The 12,909-nt window shown below is 42.5% G+C and overlaps 1 protein-coding gene across 4 annotated transcripts in view; it reads right to left on the reverse strand.

The window, feature by feature from the left end:
- The window catches only part of LOC141152948 (uncharacterized), a 236,853-nt gene that overhangs the window by 7,381 nt on the left and 216,563 nt on the right, over nt 1–12,909 (reverse strand). For all 4 annotated transcript variants that reach the window (XM_073637626.1, XM_073637602.1, XM_073637610.1 and 1 more), the window contains one exon: nt 9,666–9,944. In XM_073637626.1, coding sequence (XP_073493727.1) covers nt 9,666–9,944 — 279 coding nt within the window. The remainder of the gene's footprint in view (nt 1–9,665; nt 9,945–12,909) is intronic.

A 12,909-nucleotide genomic window follows, 5' to 3' on the forward strand; every position in this document is an offset into this window, starting at 1 on the left:
AACAAGGATCGGGTAATGTGGAAAAATATTGTACACATTTTCGTCGTTGGTCCACTCAAACAGGGTGGAACGATTCTGCTCTGAAAAGTCTATTTCTTGCTGGGCTCAGTGAAAGGGTTAAAGACCTGCTAATTGCTTATCCTACACCTGAAGATTTGCAACAGGCTATGCAATTAGCTATACGGGTGGATAGAAGACTGCGTGCTAGGGTTAATGAGAGCAAATCCTCTGCTATGTCAGTTTCTGGTTATGATAATGTGTGTACTAACAGTGGTGAACCTGTTATGTTCTGCTACCAAAGCTAAGGAAAGAGAGGAGATCTGTCCCTACTATAGGACTCAGCTGAATCCCTACGATGTAACAGGGAACCTGATCCTGCGATCAGACCTGCTAAAGTCCTAATCTAGTCTGTACGAAGACCTATAGATGTGGGGAGGGAATCCCTACAAGTACTAAGGACTGGGAGGAATATGGGACACCTCCTAACAGAAATAGTAGCAGACAGAAGAACAAACAAAATAGATAGAACATAGAGGTCCGTAGACCAAGCAAACTAACAGAGTAGATACAGAGCACAGGCTAGCTAGAAAGTAGATATACAATGAAGTCCAGCAAAGCCAGAAGGGCGGAGCAGGATTAAATAGGCCAACAAGGTCATGTGACCAGCAAAGGAAAAAAAACCTAACAGCAAGGTTCTAACAGTACCCCCCCTTCTAAGAGGATCCTCCGGATCCCCTAGGACCAGGCTTATCAGGAAATCTCCTGTGAAACGCTCTGACAAGTCTGGACGCGGAAACATCATCTGACCTCACCCAAGAGTTATCCTCGGGTCCGAAACCTTTCCAGGCCACAAGATACTGCAAACTACCTCTATACCGTCTAGAGTCAAGGATGCGAGAAATTTCATATTCCCCGTCCTCCACCACCGGAGGAACAGAGGCAGAGGCGTCACCATCCGACACAACAGCTTTTTTTAACAGAGAGACATGAAAGACCGGATTAATTCTCCAGGAGGTAGGAACCTCCAACCTAACAGCAGATTGGTTGACAACCTGAAGCACCTTAAAGGGCCCTACAAACTTGGGACCCAATTTCTTAGAAGGAATCCTTAACCGCAGATTCCTAGAGGACAACCAAACCATGTCACCAACAGCGAACAAAACCTCCTGTCGTTTCCTATCAAAGTAGTCTTTAGATTTTCTGTTGGCCTCCTGAAGATTACCACGCACATCCGTCCAAACTCTTTCCAAATCACCGGAAAAATTCTCCTCCTCAGGCACGGCAGATCCCAACTTGGAGAACGACCCAAACGACGGATGTCTCCCAGAACAACAAAAAAAAGGCGAACAACCAGCAGAAGAAGATGTATGATTGTTCAGAGCAAATTCGGCAAGTGGCAGAAACTCAGACCACCCCTCTTGATTGTCTGCCACAAAACAACGCAAGAACTGCTCAACATCCTGGTTTTTCCTTTCTGTCTGGCCATTAGATTCAGGATGATATCCGGACGAAAACGACAAATGAATTCCCAACCTGTCACAAAAGGCACGCCAAAAACGAGCCACGAACTGAGGACCCCTATCAGAAACAATGTCAGTCGGAACGCCATGAAGTCTGACAATTTCCTTGACAAAGGCCTTAGCGAGAGTTTTAGCGCAGGGCAGTTTGACGAAGGGAACCAAGTGACACATCTTGCTAAAACGGTCCACGACCACCCAGATGACAGTAAAACCCTCAGAGGGGGGAAGGTCAGTTATAAAGTCCATAGCCAAATGTGTCCAAGGAGCACTGGGGACCTCCAAAGGACAAAGCAACCCCGCAGCAGGAGTATGTGAGGACTTAGATCTAGCACATATAGTACATTGGCGCACCCACTTAATGACTTCCTTCTGCCATCCAGGCCACCAAAAACTGCGACCCACCAGTCTCTTGGTCTCAGAGATTCTGGGATGACCTGCCAACCGAGATTCGTGACACTCAACAAACAAATCTCTCCTAAAGGTCCCAGGCACAAACAACCTCCCATGAGGAGTGTTAGATGGGGCATTCTCCTGAGCTTTAAGAATCTCATCTTCCAAAACGGAGTCTAAAGCAGCTATCACAACACCTTCTTGTAAAATGTTTTCCTCTTTCTCAGCACCGACTATGGGAGAAAAACTGCGAGACAAGGCATCCGCCTTAACATTCTTAGTACCAGGGATGTAAGTAACGGAGAAATTAAACCGCGAGAAAAACAGTGCACACCTAGCCTGACGGGCATTCAGGCGCTTGGCAGCTTCAAGATATATCAGATTTTTATGATCCGTAAGAACCTGAACGGGAAATTCCGCACCTTCCAAGAAGTGGCGCCAGTGTTCAAATGCGAGTTTAATAGCCAATAATTCCCGATTACCAATATCGTAATTCAATTCAGTCTCCGAAAATTTTTTTGAAAAAAAGGCACAGGGATGTAATCCATCCCCGTTATCCTGAGACAATACTGCGCCAACCCCCACAGAGGAAGCATCAACCTCAACCAAAAACGGCCTAGTAACATCAGGCTGCATAAGGATGGGAGCAGAGGTGAACCTCTCCTTGAGATACACAAAAGCTTCAATGGCCTCAGAAGACCACTGAACCGCATCAGCACCTTTCCTGGTGAGATCAGTCAGAGGTTTGACAATACTAGAAAAATTTTTTATGAATTTTCTATAGTAATTGGCGAAACCCAAAAACCTCTGTATCGATTTCAAACCAATAGGCCTAGGCCATTCCTGCACAGCCTGAACCTTAACCGGATCCATCTCAAAACCTTTGCTGGAGATAATGTAGCCCAAAAAACTAATTCTCTGTACAGCGAACTCACATTTCTCCAGCTTAGCAAAAAGCGAATTGTCCATTAATAACTGTAATACCTCACGCACGCTCCGCCAATGAGACTCCAGATCTGGCGAATAAATCAAAATGTCATCCAAATACACAACCACATTTTTACCGATCAAAGGTCTAAGGATGTCATTAATCAGATTCTGAAAAAATGCAGGAGCATTAGTAAGACCAAAAGGCATAACCAGATTCTCAAAATGACCCACAGGAGTGTTAAAAGCAGTCTTCCATTCATCACCCTCCTTCATGCGCAACAGATTGTATGCCCCCTTAAGGTCAATTTTAGAGAACCACTTGGCCCCCAATAACTGGTTAAACAGATCAGGAATCAATGGCAGTGGGTAAGGATTGCGTACCGTAATTTTGTTAATCTCACGAAAATCCAGACAAGGACGTAAACCGCCGTCCTTTTTTTTTACAAAAAAAAATCCAACCGCCACAGGAGACTTAGAGGGCCTAATGTGACCGGCGGCCAAACTTGTCTGTATGTATTCCTCCAAAGCCTTCCTCTCAGGAATAGTAAGGTTAAATAAACGACTTTTAGGAAGAGTCGCTCCAGGGACAAATTCAATAGAACAATCATAGTCTCTATGGGGAGGCAAAACCTGCGATTCTTTCTCAGAAAAAACTCTCCAAAAATCCTGAATAGGAACAGGCAATTCTCCCCTATCCAAAGCTGCAATACGCCCGTTACAACACTTGTCATAACATTTATGGCTCCAGGATTTAATTTCACTGGTAGACCAATCCAGTACAGGATTGTGAAATTTTAACCAGGGCAAACCCAATATTACTGGAGAAGGCAAGTTATTCAACACTACCAAATCCAATTTCTCATGGTGAACACCATTAATAGTGAGAGGAAATTCACAGACCTTGAGAGTAATATTCTTCAAAGGGGAGCCATCCACAGAAACCACAGCAATGGGGGATGATAAAGGTTCAGGTTTTAAATTGAGTTTTTCCACGAATCCCCCATCAATTACATTCAGTGTAGACCCGCAATCAACAAACACCCGAAATTCCATTAATTTTTCCTGAGCAATCGTGGAAGCAGCTAAAAATATACCCTTGGAATTTAAACAGGCAATACGGGCGTGACTGACCATTTTTTTTTCTTTCTTCATACGAAGCTCACAGCCTTTAATCAAATGACCAGATTTCCCGCAATAGAAACACAAGCCTTCTGAAAAACGACGGTGTTTTTCTTGAGAGCGAGGTGCCACCGATCCAATCTCCATCGGTTCACCACTGTTAGTACACACATTATCATAACCAGAAACTGACATAGCAGAGGATTTGCTCTCATTAACCCTAGCACGCAGTCTTCTATCCACCCGTATAGCTAATTGCATAGCCTGTTGTAAATCCTCAGGTGTAGGATAAGCAATTAGCAGGTCTTTAACCCTTTCACTGAGCCCAGCAAGAAATAGACTTTTCAGAGCAGAATCGTTCCACCCTGTTTGAGTGGACCAACGACGAAAATGTGTACAATATTTTTCCATATTACCTGATCCTTGTTTTAAACGTCTCAACTCAGTCTCAGCTGATGCCACACGGTCAGGATCATCATATAATAGTCCTAAAGCAGAAAAAAAACTATCCACTGATCTGAAGCATGTATCACTAGGTTGTAAAGAAAAGGCCCACTCCTGAGGCTCTTTGCGCAAAAGTGACATTATGAACCCTACGCGCTGGGATTCATCCCCAGAGGACTTGGGTCTCAAACGAAAATACAATAAGCAAGCATTTTTAAATGAAAAAAATTCTCGATGTTCACCAAAAAATAAATCCGGCAAACATACCTTAGGCTCCAAGAAATATGCTCCAGGACAGTTACTCACGTGCTGACGGAGCTCGGCCACTTCCAGAGAGAGTCCCTGCAGGTGTTTAGCCAAATCCTGAACCGACACCATGATGGAACAAAAAAAAATCTTTCCTTAGAGAATTTACAGGCTGGACTTACTGTTATGTTCTGCTACCAAAGCTAAGGAAAGAGAGGAGATCTGTCCCTACTATAGGACTCAGCTGAATCCCTACGATGTAACAGGGAACCTGATCCTGCGATCAGACCTGCTAAAGTCCTAATCTAGTCTGTACGAAGACCTATAGATGTGGGGAGGGAATCCCTACAAGTACTAAGGACTGGGAGGAATATGGGACACCTCCTAACAGAAATAGTAGCAGACAGAAGAACAAACAAAATAGATAGAACATAGAGGTCCGTAGACCAAGCAAACTAACAGAGTAGATACAGAGCACAGGCTAGCTAGAAAGTAGATATACAATGAAGTCCAGCAAAGCCAGAAGGGCGGAGCAGGATTAAATAGGCCAACAAGGTCATGTGACCAGCAAAGGAAAAAAAACCTAACAGCAAGGTTCTAACAGAACCGATGGAGATTGGATCGGTGGCACCTCGCTCTCAAGAAAGAGACCGTCGTTTTTCGCAAGGCTTGTGTTTCTACTGCGGAAAATCTGGTCATTTGATTAAAGGCTGTGAGCTTCGTATGAAGAAAGAAAAAAAAATGGTCAGTCACGCCCGTATTGCCTGTTTAAATTCCAAGGGTATATTTTTAGCTGCTTCCACGATTGCTCAGGAAAAATTAATGGAATTTCGGGTGTTTGTTGATTGCGGGTCTACACTGAATGTAATTGATGGGGGATTCGTGGAAAAACTCAATTTAAAACCTGAACCTTTGTCATCCCCCATTGCTGTGGTTTCTGTGGATGGCTCCCCTTTGAAGAATATTACTCTCAAGGTCAGTGAATTTCCTCTCACTATTAATGGTGTTCACCATGAGAAATTGGATTTGGTAGTGTTGAATATCTTGCCTTCTCCAGTAATATTGGGTTTGCCCTGGTTAAAATTTCACAATCCTGTACTGGATTGGTCTACCAGTGAAATTAAATCCTGGAGCCATAAATGTTATGACAAGTGTTGTAACGGGCGTATTGCAGCTTTGGATAGGGGAGAATTGCCTGTTCCTATTCAGGATTTTTGGAGAGTTTTTTCTGAGAAGGAATCGCAGGTTTTGCCTCTCCATAGAGACTATGATTGTTCTATTGAATTTGTCCCTGGAGCGACTCTTCCTAAGAGTCGTTTATTTAACCTTACTATTCCTGAGAGGAAGGCTTTGGAGGAATACATACAGACAAGCTTGGCCGCCGGTCACATTAGGCCCTCTAAGTCTCCTGTGGCGGTTGGATTTTTTTTTGTAAAAAAAAAGGACGGCGGTTTACGTCCTTGTCTGGATTTTCGTGAGATTAACAAAATTACGGTACGCAATCCTTACCCACTGCCATTGATTCCTGATCTGTTTAACCAGTTATTGGGGGCCAAGTGGTTCTCTAAAATTGACCTTAAGGGGGCATACAATCTGTTGCGCATGAAGGAGGGTGATGAATGGAAGACTGCTTTTAACACTCCTGTGGGTCATTTTGAGAATCTGGTTATGCCTTTTGGTCTCACTAATGCTCCTGCATTTTTTCAGAATCTGATTAATGACATCCTTAGACCTTTGATCGGTAAAAATGTGGTTGTGTATTTGGATGACATTTTGATTTATTCGCCAGATCTGGAGTCTCATTGGCGGAGCGTGCGTGAGGTATTACAGTTATTAATGGACAATTCGCTTTTTGCTAAGCTGGAGAAATGTGAGTTCGCTGTACAGAGAATTAGTTTTTTGGGCTACATTATCTCCAGCAAAGGTTTTGAGATGGATCCGGTTAAGGTTCAGGCTGTGCAGGAATGGCCTAGGCCTATTGGTTTGAAATCGATACAGAGGTTTTTGGGTTTCGCCAATTACTATAGAAAGTTCATAAAAAATTTTTCTAGTATTGTCAAACCTCTGACTGATCTCACCAGGAAAGGTGCTGATGCGGTTCAGTGGTCTTCTGAGGCCATTGAAGCTTTTGTGTATCTCAAGGAGAGGTTCACCTCTGCTCCCATCCTTATGCAGCCTGATGTTACTAGGCCGTTTTTGGTTGAGGTTGATGCTTCCTCTGTGGGGGTTGGCGCAGTATTGTCTCAGGATAACGGGGATGGATTACATCCCTGTGCCTTTTTTTCAAAAAAATTTTCGGAGACTGAATTGAATTACGATATTGGTAATCGGGAATTATTGGCTATTAAACTCGCATTTGAACACTGGCGCCACTTCTTGGAAGGTGCGGAATTTCCCGTTCAGGTTCTTACGGATCATAAAAATCTGATATATCTTGATGCTGCCAAGCGCCTGAATGCCCGTCAGGCTAGGTGGGCACTGTTTTTCTCGCGGTTTAATTTCTCCGTTACTTACATCCCTGGTACTAAGAATGTTAAGGCGGATGCCTTGTATCGCAGTTTTTCTCCCATAGTCGGTGCTGAGAAAGAGGAAAACATTTTACAAGAAGGTGTTGTGATAGCTGCTTTAGACTCCGTTTTGGAAGATGAGATTCTTAAAGCTCAGGAGAATGCCCCATCTAACACTCCTCATGGGAGGTTGTTTGTGCCTGAGACCTTTAGGAGAGATTTGTTTGTTGAGTGTCACGAATCTCGGTTGGCAGGTCATCCCGGAATCTCTGAGACCAAGAGACTGGTGGGTCGCAGTTTTTGGTGGCCTGGATGGCAGAAGGAAGTCATTAAGTGGGTGCGCCAATGTACTATATGTGCTAGATCTAAGTCCTCACATACTCCTGCTGCGGGGTTGCTTTGTCCTTTGGAGGTCCCCAGTGCTCCTTGGACACATTTGGCTATGGACTTTATAACTGACCTTCCCCCCTCTGAGGGTTTTACTGTCATCTGGGTGGTCGTGGACCGCTTTAGCAAGATGTGTCACTTGGTTCCCTTCGTCAAACTGCCCTGCGCTAAAACTCTCGCTAAGGCCTTTGTCAAGGAAATTGTCAGACTTCATGGCGTTCCTACTGACATTGTTTCTGATAGGGGTCCTCAGTTCGTGGCTCGTTTTTGGCGTGCCTTTTGTGACAGGTTGGGAATTCATTTGTCGTTTTCGTCCGGATATCATCCTGAATCTAATGGCCAGACAGAAAGGAAAAACCAGGATGTTGAGCAGTTCTTGCGTTGTTTTGTGGCAGACAATCAAGAGGGGTGGTCTGAGTTTCTGCCACTTGCCGAATTTGCTCTGAACAATCATACATCTTCTTCTGCTGGTTGTTCGCCTTTTTTTTGTTGTTCTGGGAGACATCCGTCGTTTGGGTCGTTCTCCAAGTTGGGATCTGCCGTGCCTGAGGAGGAGAATTTTTCCGGTGATTTGGAAAGAGTTTGGACGGATGTGCGTGGTAATCTTCAGGAGGCCAACAGAAAATCTAAAGACTACTTTGATAGGAAACGACAGGAGGTTTTGTTCGCTGTTGGTGACATGGTTTGGTTGTCCTCTAGGAATCTGCGGTTGAGGATTCCTTCTAAGAAATTGGGTCCCAAGTTTGTAGGGCCCTTTAAGGTGCTTCAGGTTGTCAACCAATCTGCTGTTAGGTTGGAGGTTCCTACCTCCTGGAGAATTAATCCGGTCTTTCATGTCTCTCTGTTAAAAAAAGCTGTTGTGTCGGATGGTGACGCCTCTGCCTCTGTTCCTCCGGTGGTGGAGGACGGGGAATATGAAATTTCTCGCATCCTTGACTCTAGACGGTATAGAGGTAGTTTGCAGTATCTTGTGGCCTGGAAAGGTTTCGGACCCGAGGATAACTCTTGGGTGAGGTCAGATGATGTTTCCGCGTCCAGACTTATCAGAGCGTTTCACAGGAGATTTCCTGATAAGCCTGGTCCTAGGGGATCCGGAGGATCCTCTTAGAAGGGGGGGTACTGTTAGAACCTTGCTGTTAGGTTTTTTTTCCTTTGCTGGTCACATGACCTTGTTGGCCTATTTAATCCTGCTCCGCCCTTCTGGCTTTGCTGGACTTCATTGTATATCTACTTTCTAGCTAGCCTGTGCTCTGTATCTAACTCTGTTAGTTTGCTTGGTCTACGGACCTCTATGTTCTATCTATTTTGTTTGTTCGTCTGTCTGCTACTATTTCTGTTAGGAGGTGTCCCATATTCCTCCCAGTCCTTAGTACTTGTAGGGATTCCCTCCCCACATCTATAGGTCTTCGTACAGACTAGATTAGGACTTTAGCAGGTCTGATCGCAGGATCAGGTTCCCTGTTACATCGTAGGGATTCAGCTGAGTCTCATAGTAGGGACAGATCTCCTCTCTTTCCTTAGCTTTGGTAGCAGAACATAACACTTATAGATTGTTATACTGCTGGGGTTTCACTTTCTAAACTTGTCCTTTTCAAATCTTCCTGTAATAACGTTTTCTCTAGTAGTAGTAAGTTCTAATACAACACTTGTATGTAAAATACTGTAGAAAATTTTAGAGTCTAGGGGCATCCTGATCATGCTCAGTGCATAGATGAAGCCAAGACTAGTACACTGAGCATAACCTGCCACTGGACTCTTCTTTGGACTCCTCATTGGATGCATTGTAGTTTAGCTCCACAAAGGAAGATTCATGATCTGTGACTACAAATTTACTATAGTGCCAACACAGTGTCTGTTGTAGTCTGATGCTTGCCAGCTACATCATGATTGGTCCACTTTGTTTCTCCTCGCTCCCCTACATCTCTGCCTCTACAGACTGGCTGGTATGTATATATTCAAATCTATCATGGGCAAACCAGGAAGTTTGGCCACAGAAAGGAGAAACGAATCCTGAACTACATACTACAAAAACGTCAGTGAGAAAAAGATTAAGAAGTGCTTGAGTCTATCTGAACTTTAATAAGTGGGGATCCTGAAGAAGATAAATGTAATGTTCACTTACAAGAGACTTGTCAAACTTCTCATTCTCATGGCTTCCAGAGTCATCATCATTTTCATTATCATCTTCTTCACTACCAATAGGATGCTTTGCCTCTTCCAGTACAATGGGTGCAGCATTGTAACCTTCATTCTTAACTCCATCATCCACGTTTGTGAGTTGGTCCTCAATATCTATGCTATCAATAGCAGCTGGGATGAGCTCTTGATTGTCATTGTCTTCATGTTGTCCTCCACTAACCTCCTCATTCTCATGGTGAACAGCTTCTTCACTTGAATCATACTAAGAGATAAAGTAAAACATATTAGAAGCACAACAATAATTTTTGTGCACAACCTAAAGGTGTATTAGGTTAGCAAAACAGCTGATGTACTGTAACTATCTCCCTGGAACTCTCATAGACTTTCATAGAAATAGCAACATGCATGTTCAACATTCTCCTTCCTTTCTCTGTGCCATTTGTAGACTCTTGTGCATTTTACAGCAAGGACTAAAGGAACAACAGTTCTCCTAGTACATTAGGTCCCAGAGGTGAGACACTCAATTATTGGGCATTTATCCATTGAAAAAGAAAATATTTACTCATCTGTAAAGTATTTATTAAGGGAAATCTTTCAGCAGGATTTCACACCCCAAACTGTTTACAAGCACATGTAGCTGTTTCAAAAAAAGTCCAGTAATACCTTTACATGGTCAGTCAGTTCCTCATTTACTGAAAGATCAGTATTTGAATTAATATGAAAATATGGCTTAAGGACTGTGGTAGATTTGAAGCCTTTGTCACTCCAGCTCTATTCCCTGCTCATCATATATCTTAGAGGCAGTCAGTCAAGCAGGAGGAGGCAGTGCTGGATGGGGAATAGAACTGGAGTGACAGAGGCTTCAGATCTATCATAGCTCTTCAGCCTCAATTGTACATCAATTCAAATGCTGATTTCTCAGTAATAAAGGAACAGACTGGCCATTTAATGGTACTGCTGGACTTGTCTATAAAAGAACTACATGGTCACATAAATAGTTTGGGATGTAAAATCCTGGTGACAGATTCCCTTTAAGTTCAACTATATAAGAGTCTGACTACACTGTTTGTACAATTATTTGACAATTTTTATTTTTAATTATTAATTTATTAATGAACAACCACAGCGCAACCAGTCAATTCAAAAAGTTAATAAACCGAAACTTCAATATTTAAGAAAATATAACTGAGGTTTTGTCTTTCCTAGGAGATTATCTATGTGTGCAGAATTATTGGGCAACTATTTGTGTGCTGTATTATTATGCAACTAAATGAAAAACGTAAATTTTATCATCTCAATTGCTTATTTTCATCTATTAAAGTTAAAATAATAACTAAACAACTCAAAATGTACAAAAATGCATTTCTGACACTTCAATAAAATATTAAGGACTAATATAGCCAACCGTCTATCCAATACTAGTCATAAGTCTTTCATCTATGGAATCTGTCAGTTTCTTAATGCACTGACAATCAACATTTTGGGCAGCACAAACCACAGCCTCCCAGATACTGTCCAGAGAGGTGACTGTTTCCTTCACCATAAATTTCCCATTTAAGAAGGGACCACAAGTTCTCAAAAAGGTTTAGGTCAGGTGAAGAAATGGCCATGTCATTATTATTTTTTCCTTAAGACCTTACTGGCTAGCCAAGCAGTGGAGACTTTGATGCATGTGATGGAGCATTGTCCTGCATAATAATTATGGTTTTCTTGAAACATGCAGACTTTTTTCTGTACCACTGCTTGAAGAAAGTGTCTTCTAAAACTTAGCAGTAGGATTGGGAGTTGATTTTGAGTCCATCTTTAATCCTAAAAGGTCCAACTATCTCATCTTTAACCCCTTTACGATATAGGGCGTATTAATACGTATCTGTGCCCTGGGCCTTATGGACCAGATACGTATTAATACGCCCTGGCGATTTCGCCCGCACACAGGCTGTGCGGGCGCGATCGCCGCCGGGTGTCAGCTGATTGTCACAGCTGACACCCGGGGCTATGTGCAGGGAGCGGTCCCGCACCGCTCCCGGCACATTAACCCCCGCAATGTGCGGTGGCTAGGGGGAGGTGATCGGTGTACTCACCTCCTCTTCCGGCCTCCAGCGCTGTCTACTGCGGCTTCCTGGATGTTGCCATGATGACCCGATGTCGTCATGACAACATCCGGGTCACCAGACAGCAGGAAGATTTTTTGGACATGCGCAGTGCATTTCCAAACTATCTTCTCCCTGTCCAGCGCTGACAGCCTGCATGGCACAGGGATGGTGCTCAATTCCTGTGCCATGCAGGCGATCAGAGAAATAAAAGTGAAAGTCCCATAGTGGGACAAAGTAAAAAATTAAAAAAACTGTCATAAAGCAAAAAAAAAAATTAAAAAAAATTTAAAAATATAAAAAAAACTAAAAAAATAATCCACCAAAAATAAAAATATAATGTACCTATCAATAAATATTATTATGAAAAAAAAAAAAAAAAAACAATAAAAGTACACATATTTGGTATCGCCGTGTCCGGAACGACCTGACCTATAAAACTGTCCCACTAGTTAACCCCTTCAGTTAACACGGTAAAAATAAATAAATAAAAAACAAAGCAAAAAACAATGCTTTATCACCATACCGCAAAGCAAAAAATGGAATAACACGCGATCAAAAATACAAATATAAAAAGAAATGGTACGGCTGAAAACGTCATTTTGTCCCACAAAAAACAAGTTGCCATACAGCTCCATCAGCCAAAAAATAAAAGAGTTATAGCTCTCAGAATAAAGCGATGCTAAAAAATATTTTTTTCTATAAAATTGCTTTTATTATGTAAAAGTGCAAAACATAGAAAAATTATATAAAAGTGGTACCGCTGTAAACGTACTGACCCAAAGAATAAAGCTGCCTTATCAATTTTGGCACACGCGGAACAGAATTAAAAAAAAAAAAAACAATTCCTGAATTGTTGGTTTTTATTTATTCTGCCTCCCAAAAATCTGAATAGAAAGCGATCAAAAAATGTCACATGCCAGAAAATGGCACCAATAAAAACGTCAACTCATCCCGCAAAAAACAAGCCGTCACATGACTCTGTCTGCCAAAATATGGAAAAATTATAGCTCTCAAAATATGGCGATGCAAAAACTAGATTTTACAAAAAATGTGTCTTTTAGTGTGTGAAGCTGTCAATCATAAAAACCCCATATGATTCTGGTATCGCTGTAGTCGCACCGACCCGAAGAATAA

Source organism: Phyllobates terribilis, unplaced genomic scaffold (genome assembly GCF_046119375.1).
Source record: "Phyllobates terribilis strain yellow unplaced genomic scaffold, ASM4611937v1 Scaffold_1__5_contigs__length_1240528914, whole genome shotgun sequence".
NCBI classification, from domain to species: Eukaryota; Metazoa; Chordata; class Amphibia; order Anura; family Dendrobatidae; genus Phyllobates; species Phyllobates terribilis.